At 45.6% G+C, this 19,251-nt stretch overlaps 2 protein-coding genes and 1 non-coding gene across 5 annotated transcripts in view; 1 reads left to right on the top strand and 2 right to left on the bottom strand.

Moving 5' to 3' along the window:
* Window positions 1–10,699: 10,699 nt before the first annotated feature.
* Window positions 10,700–10,782, bottom strand: trnal-cag (transfer RNA leucine (anticodon CAG)). The gene has a single exon. It is a non-coding gene; the product is annotated as a tRNA-Leu (tRNA).
* Window positions 10,783–10,824: 42 nt separating this feature from the next.
* Window positions 10,825–19,251, top strand: part of tmppe (transmembrane protein with metallophosphoesterase domain) — a 35,006-nt gene continuing 26,579 nt past the window's right edge. For all 3 annotated transcript variants that reach the window (XR_011596349.1, XR_011596348.1, XM_070897915.1), the window contains exon 1: window positions 10,825–12,178. Coding sequence is in view for 1 of the 3 variants with exons in the window: in XM_070897915.1 (XP_070754016.1) it covers window positions 11,470–12,178 (709 nt within the window). In the remaining 2 variants the exon portion in view is untranslated. The remainder of the gene's footprint in view (window positions 12,179–19,251) is intronic.
* Window positions 13,455–13,983, bottom strand: LOC139278256 (small ribosomal subunit protein uS17-like). Its single transcript, XM_070896903.1, has one exon. The coding sequence runs from the start codon at window positions 13,974–13,976 to the stop codon at window positions 13,500–13,502; it is 477 nt and encodes a 158-aa protein (XP_070753004.1). The 5' UTR covers window positions 13,977–13,983; the 3' UTR covers window positions 13,455–13,499.

The raw sequence follows: 19,251 nt of genomic DNA on the forward strand, positions 1-19,251 counted from the left end.
ACAAAGAGCTAACCGATAATGATTGAAGTAAAATTGAACGGCGTGCCGGTATCTATGGAATTAGATATGGGTGCGAGTCAGTCAATTATGAGCCAGAGGACTTTCGAAAACCTGTGGGACACCAAGGCCGTGAAACCCAAGCTGAGTTCAGTAAATGCAAAATTGCGTACCTACACCAAAGTGTTCATACCAGTGATTGGCAGTGAAGCAGTCAAGGTGTCGTACGATTGGATGGTTCATGATCTATCGCTGTGGATCGCTCCAGGCAGTGGTCCAACGCTGTTCGGCAGGAGTTGACTCGAAAAAATTAAGTGGAACTGGAACGATATGAAAGCTTTGTCATCAGTGGATGACGCTTCGTGTGCTCAAGTGCTGAGCAAATTTCCCTCGTTGTTTGAACCGGGCATCGGTAACTTCACGGGAGCCAAGGTACAGATCCACCTGGACTCGGATGCAAGACCCGTCCATCACAAAGCCCAGGCGGTCCCGTACATGATGAGGGAGAAGGTCGAAATCAAACTGGACAGACTCCAAGGTGAGGGGGTCATTTCACCAGTCGAATTTAACGAATGGGCTAATCCCATTGTTTCTGTGCTAAAGAGTGATGGCACTGTCAAGATTTGTGGAGCCTACAAGGTTACGATCAACTGAATTTCGAAACAGGATTAGTACCCATTACCAAAGGCTGATGACCTATTTGCAATGCTAGCCGGGGGAAAGTTGTTCACCAAATTGGATCTGACATCGGCCCATATGACACAGGAGCTTGTTGAATCATCGAAGAAACTTACATGCACCAATACGCATAAAGGGCTGTTCATTTACAACAGCTGTCCTTTCGGAATTTGCTCGGCTACAACCATATTTCAGAGAAACATGGAGAGTTTACTGAAGTCCGTCCCTAGAACCATGTTGTTCCAAGACAACATTCTGGTCACAGGTTGTGACACTGCCAGACACCTGCACAACCTGGAAGAGGTTCTACGTTGTCTGGACAAAGTGGGGGTCAGGTTGAAATGTTCAAAGTGCGACTTTATGGCACTGGAAGTCAAATTCCTGGGAAGGAAGATTGCTGCAGACGGCATCAGGCCTACGGACTCAAAAACAGAGGCCATCAAAAATGCACCCAGACCCCAGAATGTGACAGAGCTGCGTTCATTCCTTGGTCTTCTCAACTACTTCGGTAATTTCTTACTTAAATTGAGCACATTATTAGAGCCACTGCGCATGCTGCTCAGAAAAGGTGACAACTGGGTTTGGGGTGTATCTCAAGATCACAAGTTAGGACCTGGACCAGCCAGGATCCGATCTTATTGGTTGTAAAACGTTGCGTCCTTAGTGGTGATTGGTCGGCCATTCCCAGGGAAGTGTGTGATGAGACCAAACCTTACAACCGTTGCAAAGATGAACTATACATTCAATCTGATTGTTTGCTATGGGGTAATCGTGTTGTTGTGCCCAGGGAGAGATTTGTACGGGATTTACACAGTATCTATCCCGGTATTGTGATGATGAAGATCATTGCCAGATCTCATATTTGGTGGCCTGGCATTGACTCTGATTTGGAGTCATGTGTGCATCAGTGCAACACTTGCATGCAGTTAAGCAATGCACCAGTGGAATCTCCGCTAAGTCTGTGGTCGTGGCCATCCAAACCGTGGTTGAGGATCCACATCGACTATGTGGGTCCTTTCCTGAGCAAAATGTTTTTGGTGGTGGTGGATGCGTATTCCAAATGGATAGAATGTGTAATCATGTCATCCAGCACATCCACAGCCATCATTGAGAGCCATCGTGCCATGTTCGCCACTCATGGTCTGCCTGACATCATTGTGAGCAACAACAGATCGTGCTTCACAAGTTTGGAGTTTCAAGCGTTTATGAGACTCAATGATATCAAGCATGTAAAATCAGCACCACTCAAATCCACTTCCAATGGGCAAGCGGAGCGGGCCGTCCAAACCATCAAGCAGAGCCTGAAACACGTAACTCACGGTTCTTTGCAGACTCGCTTGTCACGCATACTGCTTAGTTACAGGACGAGGCCTCACACGCTTACCAGGGTCCCCCCGCTGAACTGTTGATGAAGAGAAGTCTCAAGATCAGGCTCTCGCTTGTCCACCCTGATCTTAATGATCACGTTGAAAACAGCCGTCAACATCAGCAGTGGTATCATGATCGCACTGCCGTGTCACGCGACATCTCTATTAATGATCCTGTGGATGTGCCAAATTATGGTCAAGGCCCCAAGTGGGTCACTGACACTGTTACAGCCAAGGAGAGTAACAGGGTGCTTATTGTCAGGCTCACTAATGGGCAAACATGCAGGAGTCACATTGATCAGACAAAATTGCGGCACACAGACGAACCGGAACAGCTTGAAGAAGACACTATCAATGACCAACTGATTCATATTCAGCCATCAGAAGACCCTGCTGTTGTCAATGAATTTGGACCAGCAATCCCCGACATGGATACTGCCACTCCCATTAGATCGGCTATCCAGCCTCAAGTCATGAATGACTCGGAGAGCTCACCCAGATCTCGAATTGAACTGAGACGATCAACTAGGGAGCGGAAAGCCCCGGATCGTCTCAATTTGTAAATAGGACTGATACCAAGATCTTGAGGGGGGAATGATGTAATGTATGTATGCCTGGGTTTACCTGCCACCAGGGGGAGTGACCATCGGAGGTCATTGGGCCACAGACACATACGTGCAGCCCTTATATATAAAGAAAGCATCCATGTTTAATCCTCACTTTGAGAGCTAATAAACTAGAGTCAGGTCGCACCTGATTGAGTTCACGGTACTAAGCCTATTGAGTTATTGCATATGCAACAAAAACCTACCTCGTTGACCTGCCCTCATTTCTCCTTATGCTCGGTGTCAAATTGTGTTTTATAACGCTCCTGTGAAGCACCTTGGGACGTTTTACTACATTAAAGGCGCTATATAAATATAAGTTGTTTGTACTGAAGCCCACTGTGCAATTGCTTCTCCATTATAGTTGCTATCAACATAGCCCCACATTGTGTGGTGGCTCTTAAAGTCTCTGAGATGGATGTTGATGAGGAGAGAACGGTGTGTCAGGCCACTGTACGAGCAGTGGTTTGTAGATATTGGAGACTGTTAGTTCTCCTACATGTATTTCTGTGGTGAAAACTCTGGCAGTACTGGTATGGTTGAGTTCAGTGCAGCTTTCGATGCCTTATTTGACATAGCACGCCAGATCATATTTAGAATGGTTATTGCAAGCGATTAGGTCAAAACCTGTAATGCGCCCTCTTGTGTCAACTGGTGGATGTATTTAATGTGTGTGTTTTCCAAAACCAGGACATCAACGCTGTGTTTCTTGAGTAACATTTCGAGATTCTCATACTTTGAGCGAGAGATGCCTTCGATATTAAGCTGGCATATTCAGATGGTTGGGCCTACTTGTAGTTTTCTTTGGTCCTGAAGAAGACCGTTTGATTTGCTACTCTCGTCGGACGGTTGATTTAACAACAAGTTTGGTGTCCTTTGAGAAGATCACATAAAAGGGTGGGTGGTTATAATCCACCCGCATAATCCATAAGCTAGGCTTCTATTCCTTTGAATATAGAAGGTTAAGTAGTGATTTGATTGAGATTTTTAGGATTGTGAAAGTCATTGATAGGATAGAAACTTTATTCTGCTGGTGAGCGAGTTTGGAACAAGGGGACATAACCTTAAAATCAGAGCCAGGTTATTCAGGAGAGAAGTTAGGAAATTTAGGTACACAGAGCATAGTTTACAGATGACACAAAACTCAGAAATGTACTAAAAAGTGAGCAGGATAGCAACAGACTTCAGGAGAACATAGACAAACTGGTGAAATGGGCAGACATGGCAGATGAAATTTAACACAGAGAAATGTGAAGTGATTCACTTTGCTGGAAGAATGAGGAGAGGCAATATAAACAAAATGGTACAATTTTAAAGGGGTATAGGAACAGAGGTGTCGGTACACAAGTCTTTGAAAGTGGCAGGTCAAGTTGAGAAGGCTGTTAAAAAGGTATACAGGATCCTTGGCTTTATAAATAGAGGCATAGAGTACAAAAGGAAGAAAGCTATGCTAAATCTTTATAAAATACTGGTTAGGCCCTAGCTGGAGTATAGTGGCCAATTCTGCGCACCAACATTTAGGAAGGAAATCAAGGCCTTGGAGAGGGTGCAGAGGAGATTTACTAGAATGATACCAGGGATGAAACTCCTGAGAGTGGAGAAGGTTATGGAGAGATTTGATAGAGGTCTTCAAAATCATAATGGGTTTTGATAGAGTAAATAAGAAGCAACAATTTCCAGTGGCAGAAGGGTCAGTAACCAGAGGACACAGGTTTAAGGTGATTGGCAAAAGAACCAGAGGCGACATGGGGAAACATTTTTTAACAGTGAGTTGTTATGATGTGGAATGCACTGTCTGAAAGAGTATTGGAAGCAGGTTCAATAGTGACATTCAAAAGAGAATTGGATTAATACTCAAAAAGGAAAAATGTGCAGGGCTATGGGGAATGAGCAGGGAGTGGGACTAATTGGATAGCTCTTTCAAAGAGCTGGCACAGGTACGATGGGCTGAATGACTTCCTTCCGTGCTGTATCATTTTATGATTCTATATGACTTCTTCACGCAGTTCTGAAGAAAGGTCACTGACCTGAAACGTTAACTCTATTTTTCTCTCCACAGATGCTGCCTGACTTGCTGAGTATTTCCAGCATTTTCTGTTTATGTAGCCAGTCTAATATGTGAGGGCTTGTGCTGAGGGAGATGTCTCCAGGCAGCTGTGGAGCTGATTGGATCGTGGTGGTTAAAGACCAGGCTAGGAGCCAGCAGAGGTGCAGAGTTCAGTTCAGGAGCCAGAAAAGGAGTAGGGTTTGAACCAGGTGCTGTCAGAGAAACTGGTTATGGAGCAGGAGCCAATGGAAGTTGATCAGCATTTTCTGTTTTTATTTCAGATTTCCAGCACCTGATATATTTTGCTTTTGTAAGGAGTTATCAGGACAGTTTGGTCAAAGAGGCAGGTTTTAAAGAGGATAGAGCGGTGGGAGTAAATTCCAGAGTTTAGGGCCTTGGCACAGCCATCAAGGGAGGAATGCAAGAGGCTAGAATTGGTGGAGCTCAGAGAACCCAGAGGGTTAGAGCTGGAGGAGGTTACAGAGATAGCGAGTAGCGAGGTCATGGAGGGATTTGAAAACAAGAATGCGAATTAAAAAGGAGGTTCGTAGGGTCTTCTGTTGGGCCAGCTCATGAAAGGAAGAGGCACTCTTTCCTTGTCACAGGGGTCAGGAATCACTCCTGAACTCCAGTCCCAACACCTTGAGATAGCAGGCAATGGGGAGTGTCTCGGGTTCAGGGAATCCAAATCATGTTTGATGCGGTGCAGTCTGACTTCAAAGATCTACATAGTAACGTTGCATCTTTGCATCATATGATACCTTGACCGGAAGAGATGAGAATAAATGAATTCTCTTAAAACACTCTCGCATGCCTACCTTACGCTGCAGTTCAGTAATTGACATTCACAGGGATCCATGGTACGGGTGGATATAAAGGCAAGGCTTAAAGGTCTGCTAACCCACTTTACTGCCAAGTTCCTGTGTAGAATAAATGTTAAAATGATTTAAAAAACCTAAATATTCCTCAAATAGTGGTAGAAAAATTCCATATAGTTAAGGTAGAATTTCTGATAATTGATTGGAAATTTTAAATAAATTTACAGGAATGTCATAATTTTTAACGTTCACATAAGATTATCACACATCAAGGCCATAGAATATGTTCCCTAATGTTTCAGTAAACTACCTGATGTTGACTGAGCCATTCACACCCAGATTATCCTCAGTTCGATCCCTGACTTGCGCTGATCTCACGCAGGGTAGTGGGGCTGGGAGCACTGCAATCTGGTTGTGCCACTGGGTTAAGAAGGAAAATACATGGCTATGGTTCCCATCTTGATCGATACTACCAATTCCTGCTGGAGATATACTAAGTGCCTTTGTGAGAATATTGGCTGAGGACAAGATTAGGCTCAGCTGTGATGGCTTTCATGGTTCAATGCCTGGATTCACACAGAAATAATACAACTTGGATGAGGGCTGACTGCACCCTCAGAGTTTACCCAAGCAGCCAGTGAATTTGAAATATTATCTATTTTGAAATCAAATTGACGTGATGTAAAAAAGTATGATAGAAGAAAAGGCCACAGGCCCATTACACCTGTTTGTCCACAGACCATGTAAGAGCCCCTCGGCCATGGACTAAATTGGGGATGTTCAAGATGCAGAACATGGGCCACGAACACCTGTTAGCCAACCCATGGATCCTTTCAGCTTTATGCATTAGTATGCTCGGCTAGTAACACTGTGAGCTTGCTAATCTTTGCCCAGGTTTTGTTAACACTTTTTAAAAAAGGAGGGAAGAGAGAAAACAGGGAATTATAGACCGGTCAGCCTGACATCGGTAGTGGGTAAAATGATGGAATCAATTATTAAGGATGTCATAGCAGTGCATTTGAAAAGAGGTGATATGATAGGTCCAAGTCAGCATGGATTTGTGAAAGGGAAATCATGCTTGACAAATCTTCTGGAATTTTTTGAGAATGTTTCCAGTAAAGTGGACAAGGGAGAACCAGTTGATGTGGTATATTTGGACTTTCAGAAGGCTTTCGACAAGGTCCCACACAAGAGATTAATGTGCAAAGTTAAAGCACATGGGATTGGGGGTAGTGTGCTGACATGTATTGAGAACTGGTTGTCAGACAGGAAGCAAAGAGTAGGAGTAAATGGGGACTTTTCAGAATGGCAGGCAGTGACTAGTGGGGTACCGCAAGGTTCTGTGCTGGGGCCCCAGCTGTTTACACTGTACATTAATGATATAGACGAGGGGATTAAATGTAGTATCTCCAAATTTGCGGATGACACTAAGATGGGTGGCAGTGTGAGATGCGAGGAGGATGCTATGAGGCTGCAGAGCGACTTGGATAGGTTAGGTGAGTATAATGTGGATAAATGTGAGGTTATCCACTTTGGTGGTAAAAACAGAGAGACAATTATCTGAATGGTGACAGATTAGGAAAAGGGGAGGTGCAACGAGACCTGGGTGTCATGGTACATCAGTCATTGAAGGTTGGCATGCAGGTACAGCAGGCGGTTAAGAAAGCAAATGGCATGTTGGCCTTCATAGCGAGGGGATTTGAGTACAGGGACAGGGAGGTGTTGCTACAGTTGTACAGGGCCTTGGTGAGGCCACACCTGGAGTATTGTGTACAGTTTTGGTCTCCAAACCTGAGGAAGGACATTCTTGCTATTGAGGGAGTGCAGCGAAGGTTCACCAGACTGATTCCCGGGATGGTGGGACTGACCTATCAAGAAAGACTGGATCAACTGGGCTTGTATTCACTGGAGTTCAGAAGAATGAGAGGGGACCTCATAGAAACGTTTAAAATTCTGACGGGGTTAGACAGGTTAGATGCAGGAAGAATGTTCCCAATGTTGGGGAAGTCCAGAACCAGGGGACACAGTCTAAGGATAAGGGGTAAGCCATTTAGGACCGAGATGAGGAGAAACTTCTTCACCCAGAGAGTGGTGAACCTGTGGAATTCTCTACCACAGAAAGTTGTTGAGGCCAATTCACTAAATATATTCAAAAAGGAATTCGATGAAGTCCTTACTACTAGGGGGATCAAGGGGTATAGCGAGAAAGCAGGAATGGGGTACTGAAGTTGCATGTTCAGCCATGAACTCATTGAATGGCGGTGCAGGCTAGAAGGGCCGAATGGCCTACACCTGCACCTATTTTCTATGTTTCTATGTTTCTATAACCTAGAATTTATAACAGTCTGTTCGAATGGGTGTACAAGTTCAGTGCTACTGGCTCAGTTGAGCCCAGCTAAATTTTATATTAGCTGTTTGGCATGCTTAAAAACCTTTTGAAAAATAAGTAATTTTCTGAGCAATATTTCCACATTGTGTGTGTGTGTAGACCCTATGTGCCATTGCATGCCCTAGCCACTTTTGACTCTGGTTTTCTATGTATTCCTGCTCTCTGCCATTCCACTATGTGGCAGGAGCTTCAGCCACCAGAGACAAAATCCTGTCTGTGATTGAATGGGCCCTGCAACTTCATTAACGATGCAATCTGTGGTGTGAGTTTACTACTTTCAGAGGTATATTCCATATTCCTAGAGGTTTCACTCGGAGTGGTGAGAAATCATGGGCATAAACCTAAATTCTGCCATTCCAAGTGACTCTATTTTTATACTTATTTCAAAAATCTGTACCTAGTTGGTTATAAGAATAACAGGATAAGAGGGGAATTTATTTTATGCAGCAATTTGTTACGATCTGGAATGCACTGACTGAAAGAGTGAAGGAAGTAGATTCGATAGTAACTTTAAAAAGAGAATTGAATATATACTTGAAAAGGTGAATATTGTAAGGCTATGTGGAAAGAGCAGGGGAGTGGGATTAATTGGATAGCTCTTTCAAAGAACCGGCACAGGCACAATGGGCTGAATGGCCTCCATCTAAGAACATAACAAAATCAGGAGTAGGTCATATGGCCCTTCAAGCCTGCTCCGCCATTTAATACGATCAATGCTGATCCGATCATGGACTCAGGTCCACTTCCTGCCTGCACCCCAGAACCCTTTATTCCCTTATCGGTTAAGAAATCTGTGCTGTATGATTCTATATGAGCACTTCTTAATAAGAACATAAGAAATAGGAGCAGGAGTAGGATATGCAGCCCCTCGAGCCTGCTCCGCCATTTAATACGATCATGGCTGATCTGATCATGGACTCAGGTCCACTTCCCTGCCCGCTCTCCATAACCCCTTATTCCGTTATCATTTAAGAAACTGTCTATTTCTGTCTTAAATTTATTCAATGTCCCAGCTTCTACAGCTCTCTGAGGCAGCGAATTCCACAGATCCACATTCTCTGAGAGAAGAAATGTGTCCTCATTTCAGTTTTAAATGGGCGGCCCCTTATTCTAAGATCGTGACCACTAGTTCTAGTCTCCCCCATCAGTGGAAACATCCTCTCTGCATCCACCTTGTCAAGTCCCCTCATAATCTTATACATTTTGATAAGATCACCTCTCATTCTTCTGAATTCCAATGAGTAGAGGCCCAACCTACTCAACCTTTCCTCATAAGTCAACCCCCTCATCCCTGGAATCAATCTAGTGAACCTTCTCTGAACTGCCTCCAAAGCAAGTATATCCTTTCGTAAATATGGAAACCAAAACTGCACGCATATTCCAAGTGTGGCCTCACCAATACCCTGTACAACTGTAGCAAGACTTCACTGCTTTTATACTCCATCCCCTTTGCAATAAAGGCCAAGATTCCATTGGCCTTCCTAATCACTTGCTGTATCTGCACACTATCCTTTTGTGTTTCATGCACAAGTACCCCCAGGTCCCGCTGTACTGCAGCACTTTGCAATCATTCCCCATTAAAATAATAACTTGCTCTTTGATTTTTTTCTGCCAAAGTGCATGACCTCACACTTTCAAACATTATACTCCATCTGTCAAATTTTTGCCCACTCACTTATCCTTTTGCAGATTTTTTGTGGGTCCTCCTCACACATTGCTTTTCCTCCCATCTTTGTATCATCAGCAAACTTGGCTACGTTACACTCGGTCCCTTCTTCCAAGTTGTTAATATAGATTGTAAATAGTTGGGGTCCCAGCACTGATCCCTGAGGCACCCCACTGGTTACTGATTTCCAACCCGAGAATGAACCATTTATCCTGAATCTCTGTTTTCTGTTCGTTAGCCAATCCTCTATCCATGCTAATATATTATCCCTAACCCTATGAACTTTTGTCTTGTGCAGTAACCTTTTATGTGGCACCTTGTCAAATGCTTTCTGGAAATCCAAATACACCACATCCACTGGTTCCCCTTTATCCACCCTGTTCGTTACATCCTCAAAGAATTCCAGCAAATTTGTCAAACATGACTTCCCCTTCATAAATCCATGTTGACTCTGTCTGACCGAATTTTGCTTTTTCAAATGTCCTGCTACTGCTTCTTTAATAATGGACTGCAGCATTTTCCCAACCACAGATGTTAGGCTAACTGGTCTATAATTTCCTGCTTTTTGTCTGCCTCCTTTTTTAAATAGGGGCATTACATTTGCAGTTTTCCAATCTGCTGGGACCTCCCCAGAATCTAAGGAATTTTGGTAAATTACAACCAATGCATCCACAATCCCTGCCGCTACTTCTCTTAAAACCCTATGATGCATGCCATCAGGTCCAGGGGATTTATCCATCTTTAGTCCCATTATCTTACTGAGTACCACCTCCTTAGTGATTGTGATTGTGTTAAGTTCCTCCCCCGCTATAGCCCCTTGACTATCCACTATTGGAATATTGTTAGTGTCCTCTACTGTAAAGACTGATACAAAATATTTGTTCAGAGTTTCTGCCATCTCCATGTTCCCCATTACTAATTCCCCGGTCTCGTCCTCTAAAGGACCAACATTTGCTTTAGCCACTCTTTTCCTTTTTATATACTTAATATATTAACACGCATACAAAACCTGCTATTAATTTGTAATGTTTCTCATTATTTGTCAAATATTATCGATATATTCCCTATATTTAATATATGTTAATAATTGTGGGTTTATCAACTACATTTGAGTAACAAAAGAAAAATGTAATGTCAGAAGTGGGATTCGAACCCACGCCTCCAGAGGAGACTGCGACCTGAACGCAGCGCCTTAGACCGCTCGGCCATCCTGACTTACGATAACAACCTTTTTGGAAATCAATTGAGAAAAGCAAACCGGAACCATTTCACAGCGGGAGCTGAAGAATGAATTGTAAAACCATGACACATAGAAAGCAACGTGTAACCCACCATCTACCGCTGATTCTAGTTTATTAAAAAAAAATGCTACATTGGATATTGGTTGTTTGGCGGGCTTTAAAAAAAAAACTTTTGAAAATAAGTAATTTCCTGAGCAGTATTTCCACATTGTATGTGTGTGTTTATTTTTTAAAAATATAATGACGAGTCCTTTCTAACAGTGCAACGTATCTGTCATTGCAAATAATATGAGTTGCCTCGCCAGCTTTGTGTTTACAGGGCTATGAGGAAGGAAGGTGGAGCAGGACACATACGGTCGCCACCCACCGCGTTACTCTGCTGTCGGAACGCGGCGGCGCGGCCGGGCAACGTTCGAATGGAACGTCCCTCCATTGTCGCGAGTGAGCGTGGCCCGGGAATGGAACCCCGGCGCGCGGCCACTCCGTGTCCCTGAAGCGCTGTGGGGGATCTCCCGGGGGCAGTCAATGCACGCTGTCTCTTCTCGGTTGGCAGAAAACGAGCAAGTAGCGGATCTGGCGAATTTGTCCCTTGTGCAATCGGCGAAAGGGATTTAAAGAAATCCAAGACTGCAAAAAAAAAGGGAGGGAGCCAACAACAACAATGCTGGCATTCGGCAGGTTGTCCTGGGAGATCCGCGTGACATTGGGCGCTGCTGTGGTCTTTTTCTCCATGGTCATCTCCAGGAGCATGAGAGACTATTTCGATCAACCAACTCTGTTGAAGTTGTTCCGGGTCCAGTTTCTGCTCTTTATCAACACGCTCATGTCAATCGGATCGCGCTACATCTGGAAGCGGACAGTGTGGAACCTGCAGACTTTGTGCATCGTCTCCTGTAACAGCTCCAGGTGTTTCACCGGCTGGAAGATCATTATTGCCCTTTTTCTACTTCTGGCTCATTCCAGTTTCATTTCACTGCTGACTTTGGTGTCGGAAGAACCTCACATCTTTTCTTTGGTCTCCTACACCTGCCTAGGAATGTACATTTTCCTCATTTTCAGTCTTGTTGTTTTAGGGCTTGTGGAAAAGGCCCAGAAGCTGATCACCTGCAGCCGGGCGGCGGCATCCAATCACAATCGGAACGCGATCAAAGTTATCCTGGCCCTCCTGTTCACTCTCGCCTGCACAGTTGTGGGGCTCCTCAATGCACTGCAGCCTCCTCTGGTCAAACGGTTGGAAATCCCTATCCACAAGCTGCCACCGTCATTCCAAAATTTGAGGATGGTTTTATTGGCTGATATTCACTTAGGGCCTACAGTAGGAAGGACCAAACTTGAAATGGTTGTGAAGATAGTTACTGATCTAAACCCAGGTAGGTTACATGATTGACTCCAGCCTTAAGCGAGCCAAAGGGTGCAAAGCCCCACTTGTCAATCACCCGCCCCCGAAATCTGAGTCATGATGCTTAATATGACATGGTATGTGCCCTCTTGCTTCACCATAAACAAATAAGAACATAATGTTATGTATGGAGAAAGAGTCAGACTGAACACTGTGAGCTCACAGTAACGTGTGACCGTAGTCTTTTATTGCAGGTCTCAAACCTGTGAGGCCTCCTTAAATACCTCCCAAGGGATTATGGGATCCAGGAGATGAGCCCTCTGGTGGCTGTACAGAGTAAATACAAGTTAACATATATAACAACACTCCCCCGCCACCCTCCCCCAAGTTAATAGTGTAACTATTTACAATATGAGTCGATCTGAGGGCCTTCTTGCCCTGGTTGATCGTCTCGGTGTGAAAGCTGGCATTGTTGGATCATTTGTTGAGCCCTCGCTGGGCTGCTATGCAGCTGGCCTTGCTGGGCTGGCTGGTGTGGATGATGCGTTCTGCTTCGTAGTCAACTGTAGTGCCGGTTGCCACTGGTGTGTATGTTGGGGGATCAAAAAAGGTAGGGTCCAAGGTGGGTTGCTCAGGATAGTCTGTGAATCTGAGTTTGATTTGGTCCAAGTGTTTCCGGTGAATGAGTCCATTTGAAAGTTTGACCCGAAACACCCTGCTCCCCTCTTTGGCCACGACAGTGCCGGGAAGCCACTTGGGACCTTGTCTATAATTCAATACAAATACAGGATCATTGATTTCAATCTCGCGTGACACATTTGCGCTATCATGGTATGTACTTTGTTGAAGTCGCCTGCTCTCCACCTGTTCATGTAGATCAGGGTGAACTAACGAGAGCCTTGTCTTAACCCCTCTTTTCATGAGCAATTCAGCAGGTGGGATCCCAGTGAGCGAGTGGGGTCTCGTGCGGTAGCTAAGCAGGACTCGGGATAGGCGAGTCTGCAGTGAGCCTTCAGTTACCCTCTTCAAGTCTTGCTTGATGGTTTGTACTGCTCTCTCTGCCTGACCATTGGACGCTGGTTTAAACGGGGCCGATGTGACATGTTTGATCCCGTTACGGGTCATGAATTCTTTGAACTCAGCACTGGTAAAACATGGCCCGTTGTCGCTCACCAGGACATCGGGTAGGCCGTGTGTGGCAAACATGACCCGCAGGCTTTCAGTAGTGGCAGCGGACGTGCTAGCCGACATTATCTCACATTCAATCCACTTGGAGTACGCGTCTACAACCACAAGGAACATTTTTTTTTCCACAAAGGGTTTATTGTGGTTAATTCACCTTACAATCACACTTAGAATTTCTGGAACTGTTTCTTGGCTCCAGCAGCCTTGGTGACTTTGAGGACATTGAAGTGCACGGCCTTGCTGAGGGGCCAACACTCCCCCACAGCCACACTGTCTCCATTCTGCACATCCCTGAAGCAGGGGGACAGGTGCACAGACATGTTCTTGTGTCGCTTCTCAAAGTTGTTGTATTTCCTGATGTAATGCAGATAGTCCCTGCGGATCACGATGGTCCGCTGCATCTTCATCTTGGTCACAACACCTGACAGGATCCGTCCTCGGATCGACACGATCCCGGTGAACGGACACTTCTTGTCAATATAGGTTCCATCGATGGCCTCTCGCGGAGTCTTGAAGCCCAGGCCCACATTGTGATAGTAGCAAGGAAGCTTGTCCTTGCTGCCCTCCCCCACCAGTGCTCGCTTCTTGTTCTGGAAGATGGTGGGCTGCTTCTGGTAAGCTCGCTCGGTCTGGGTGTCCGCCATGTTGTTGTTACCCAAGAACGGGCCTGCATAGTCGACATGTACCCTAGAACACTGTTTGGAGGACCAAGACCATAAACTTAGCGGCGCCTCCCTGAGTACGTTGCTTAACTGCGAGCATGTATTACATCTGTGAACGCAGGACTCTAAGTCCGCATCGATACCGGGCCACCACACGTGGGATTGGCTATCACTTTCATCATTATGATGCCTGGGTGGGTATTGTGGAGGTCATTGATGAAGGTGTCTCTGCCCTTCTTGGGGACCACGACTCGATTGCCCCACAGAAGGCAGTCTGCCTGTAAAGACATTCATCTTTGCGTCGCTGGAACGGCTTGATCTCTTCCTGCATTTCCACTGGGACACGCGACCAGCTCCCGTGAAGGGGTCCTGGTTCGTCGAGGTTTTGATCTGCTGGGCAGTGACGGGTGATTGCTCACTCTCAAATGCTTCCATAACCATGGCTAAATCTGCGGGCTGCGCCATTTCCATTCCCGTGTGGGCAATCGCAGCCTACTGAGAGCAGTTTTCTGTGCCTGGCCTGTGGCGGATGGCGTAGTTATATGCGGACAACTTGAGTGACCATCTCTGGATGCGGGGCGATGCGTTGGTATTTATCCCTTTACTCTCGGAAAACAGGGATATAAGTGGCTTATGGTCAGTTTCCAATTCGAATTTTAGCCCAAACAGGTATTGATGCATTCTCTTTACCCCATAGACTCACACTAACGCTTCTTTTTCAATTATACTGTAGGCTCTCTCAGCCTGAGACAGACTCCTGGATGCATAAGCAACCGGTTGCAGTTTCCCCAAATCATTAGCTGTTGCAATACACACCCGACGCCATATGACGACGCATCACATGCTAGTACCAAACGCTTACATGGATCATACAACACAAGCAATTTGTTTGAGCATAACAGTTTTCTCGCTTTTACAAAGGCATTTTCTTGGCTTTTGCCCCAAACCCATTCGTCCCCTTTTCGTAGTAAGACATGCAGTGGTTCTAACAGTGTGCTGAGACCCAGTAAGAAGTTACCCAAAGTAGTTCAGGAGTCCCAGAAACGACCGCAGCTCCGTCACGTTCTGTGGCCTCAGTGCGTTCTCGATTGCCTCCGTCTTCGCGTTGGTGGGCCTGTTGCCGTCCGCCGCAATCCTCCTTCCCAAGAACTCCACTTCAGGCGCCAGCAAAATACGCTTTGAGCGTTTTAACCTGAGCCCCACGCAGTTGAGTTGACTCTGAACCTCCTCCATGTTCTGCAGATGCTCGACTGTGTTCCTACCTATGACCAAGATGTCGTCCTGGAAGACCACGGTGTGCGGGACCGACTTCAGTAAGCTTTCCATGTTTCTCTGGAATATCGCCGCCGCTGATCGAATTCCAAATGGGCATCTGTTATAAATAAAAAGACCTTTGTGCATTTGATGCAGGTGAGGCCCTGCGATGATTCCTCCAGTTCCTGCGTCATGTAGGCTGAAGTCAGATCCAGCTTCGTGAACGTCTTTCCTCCCGCCAGCGTTGCAAAGAGGTCGTTGGCCTTTGGTAGTGGGTCCTGGTCCTGCAGGGAGAAACGATTGATAGTTACTTTGTAATCGCCACAGATTCTGACGGTGCTGTAGGACTGGGGCAATAGGACTGGCCCACTCGTGAAATGATGCCCTCTCTTTGCAGCTGGTCTAGCTCGATCTCTACCCTTTCTCTCATCATGTACGGAACGGCTCTCGCCTTGTGATGGATGGGTCGCGCCCCCGGAATTAGGTGAATCTGCACTTTTGCTCCTTGGAATTTCCCGATGTCTGGTTCGAACAGCAAAGGAAATTTGTTTAAGACCTGGGCACACGAAGTGTCGTCAGCGGGCGATAGTGTTCGGACGTCGTCCCAGTTCCAGTGTATCTTTCCCAGCCAGCTCCTGCCAAGCATCGCCCGGTACCACCCAGAGTGGTAGCTTGTGCACCGCTCCATCATAGGAGACTTTTACAACAGCACTGACGATTACGGGAATCAGTTCTTTTGTGTAAGTTCTTAGTTTAGTGCGAACTGGAGTTAAGACTGGCCTTGAGGCCTTGTTGCACCACATTCTTTCAAAAGTCTTTTTGCCGATGATGGACTGGTTCGCGCCTGTGTCCAGCTCCATTGACACCGGGAGTCCATTGAGTTCAACATTCAGCATTATCAGGGGACAATTCGTGGTGAATGTGTGCACCCTATGTACCTCTGCCTCCTCGATCTGAGGCTCTGGTTCTTCATGATCCTCCGTGGATCGGTCCTCCTCTGCAACATGGTGGTTTGCAAGTTTAACAGGATTTGCAGCTCGTCTGCACATACGTTGGAGGTATCACATTGTTCCACAGTCCTTGCAAATGCATCCTTTGAATTGGCATGAATGGAAATGATGATCACCCCCGCAGCGTCAACAAGATGTTAATGGCCTTGCATTCATCACCCTTGATGGTGGACTCTGAGACATCTGTGGACGTGCAGCTGCAGGCATGTGTGACCTGCACTGTACGTTGCGATTCGAAAACAACATCACTTTGTTCACAGTACTTGTAGCAGCACTTGTGTGCTGAGAGATTTGCTTCATATTGTCACCGGTGGCAATGAATGCCTAGGCTATCGCTATGGCCTTACTCAAGGTTGGGGTCTCTACAGTCAAAAGTTTGCGAAGTATGGTTCCGTGGCTAATGCCAAGTACAAAAAAGTCTCTGAGCATGTGCTCCAAATGTTCTTCAAATTCGCAATGTCCTGCAAGGCGTCTTAGCTTGGTGACATAACTCGCCACTTCCTGGCCTTCAGACCTTTTGTAGGTGTAGAACCGGTACCTCGCCATCAGAACGCTTTCCTTCGGATCCAAATGCTCTCGGGCCACTGTGCACAAATCATCGTATGATTTCTCCGTGGGTTTCGCTGGAGTGAGCAGATTCTTCATGAGACCATACGTTGGTGCCCCACAGACGGTGAGGAGGATCGCCCTTCATTTGGCAGCATTCTCTTCCTCATCTCGCTCGTTGGCCATGAAGTATTGGTCGAGTCACTCCACAAAGGTTTCCCAATCATCTCCCTCCGAGAATTTCTCCAGGATGCCCACTGTTCTCTGCATCTTTGGGTTTGTTTTCTGTATCTCGTCGCCAGTTGTTATGTATGGAGAAAGAGTCAAGCCGAACACTGTGAGCTCAAAGTAAAGTGTGACCGTAGTCTTTTATTGCAGGTCTCCAGAGTGCCTCTCCAACCTGTAAGAACTCCTTAAATACCTGTGCTCCCATGGGATTGTGGGATCCCTTGAAACTCCAGGGGATGAGCCCTTTGGTGGCTGTACAGAGTAAATACAAGTTTACATATATAACACATAATATTTTGTATCTGTCTTGACAGTAGAAGATGCAAAAGCATATCTAAAATGGTGGAGAACCAAGGGTCTAATGAGGATGAGGAACTTAATGTATTTCATATAAGTAGAGAAAAAGTACTGGTGAAACTAATAGGACTAAAAGCCAACAAATCCCCTGGACCTGATGGCCTATAACTATTTTGTAAAAAACAAATAATCAAGTGCCCCCTGATTAAAGTGGGGGGGCGGGGGGAGCACACTCCAAAATCTTTTCAAGTGCCTCCCTTTTTTTGGTTTTCTATTTTTTTTTGAGGGCCTAAAGCACCGATTATACAAGTCTCCCTGGCTAAAAGGGGCGGTGGAGGGGGTGGCACTAAAACCGACAACTTAAACAAATTAAACTTTAGACGTTAAAATCAAATTAAAATTGCCGGGGGTGATGATGCACTCCTGTCCCTCCGGCGCCCATCTCTCGTGGAAAGCCGCAAGTGTACCGGTGGACACCGCGTGTTCCATCTCCAGGGACACCCTGGCTCGGATGTGACCGCAGAAGAGAGGCAGACAGTCGGGCTGAACGACCCCCTCGACCGCCCGCTGCCTGGGTCTGATGGCCCCTTGGCCATGCCCAGGAGCAGTCCTACGAGGAGGCCTTCCCCTGATGGCCTACATCCTAGGGTTCTAAAAGAGGTGGCTGCAGAGATAGTGGATGCATTGGTTTTGATCTTTCAAAGTTCCCTAGATTCTAGAACAATCCCAGTGGATTGGAAGGTAGCAAATGTAACACCGCTATTCAAGAAAGGAGGGAGAGAAAAAACAGGGAACTACAGGCCAGTTAGCCTGACATCAGTCGTTGGGAAAATGCTGGAATCCATTGTTAAGGAAGTGGTATCTGGGAACTTAGAAAATCATAACATGATTAGGCAGAGTAAACATGGTTTTATAAAAAGGAAATAGTGTTTGATAAATTTATTAAAGTTTTTTGAGGATGTAACTGGTAGAGTAGATAAAGGGGAACAAAATGTAGTATATTTGGATTTCCAAAAGGCATTTAATAAGGTGTCAAATAAAAGGTTATTATACAAGATAAGGGCTCATGGGATTGGAGGTAATGTATTAGCATGGATAGAGGATTGATTAAGGGACAGAAAACAGAGTAGGGATAAACGGGTCTTTTTCAGGTTGGCAGGCTGTAACTAGTGGGGTGCCGCTAGGATCAGTGCTGGGGCCTCAGCTATTTACAATCTATATTAATGATCTAGATAAAGGAACCGAGTGTAATGTATCCAAGTTTGCTGATGATACAAAGCTAGGTGGGACAGTAAGCTGTGAGGAGAACACAAAATGTCTGCAAAGGGAAATAGATAGACTAAGTGAGTGGGCAGTAAGGTGGCAGATGGAGTATAATTTAGGGAAATGTGAGGTTATTCACTTTGGTAGGAAGAATAGAAAAACAGAATATTTTTTAAATGGTGAGAAACTTTTAAATGTTGTGTTCAGAGAGATTTGGGTGTCCTTGTGCAAGAAACACAGAAAGCGAGCATGCAGGTACAGCAAACAATAAAGAAAGCAAATGGCATGTTGTTCTTTTATTGCAAGGGGGTTGGAGTATAAGAGTAAGGAAGTCTTGCTACAATTGTACAGGGCCTTGCTGAGACCACACCTGGAATACAATGCACAGTTTTGGTCTCCTTATCTAAGAAAGGATATACTTGCCTTGGAGGCGGTGCAGTGGGGGTTCACTAGATTGATTCCTGGGATGAGAGGGCTGTCTTATGATAAGAGATTGAATAGAATGGGCCTTTACTCTCTGGAGTTTAGAAGAATGAGAGGGGATCTTATTGAAACATACAAGATTCTGAAGGGGATTGACAGGGTAGATGCTGAGAGGTTGTTTCCCCTGGCTGGAGTGTCTAGAACTAGGGGGCACAGTCTCAGGATAAAGGGTAGGC

Source organism: Pristiophorus japonicus, chromosome 13, assembly GCF_044704955.1.
Source record: "Pristiophorus japonicus isolate sPriJap1 chromosome 13, sPriJap1.hap1, whole genome shotgun sequence".
In the NCBI taxonomy this organism is placed as follows: domain Eukaryota; kingdom Metazoa; phylum Chordata; class Chondrichthyes; family Pristiophoridae; genus Pristiophorus; species Pristiophorus japonicus.

What these genes read in the sequence shown, in the direction of transcription:
- LOC139278256 (XM_070896903.1), bottom strand. Translation starts at nt 13,976, where the DNA reads ATGGCGGACACCCAGACCGAGCGAGCTTACCAGAAGCAGCCCACCATC.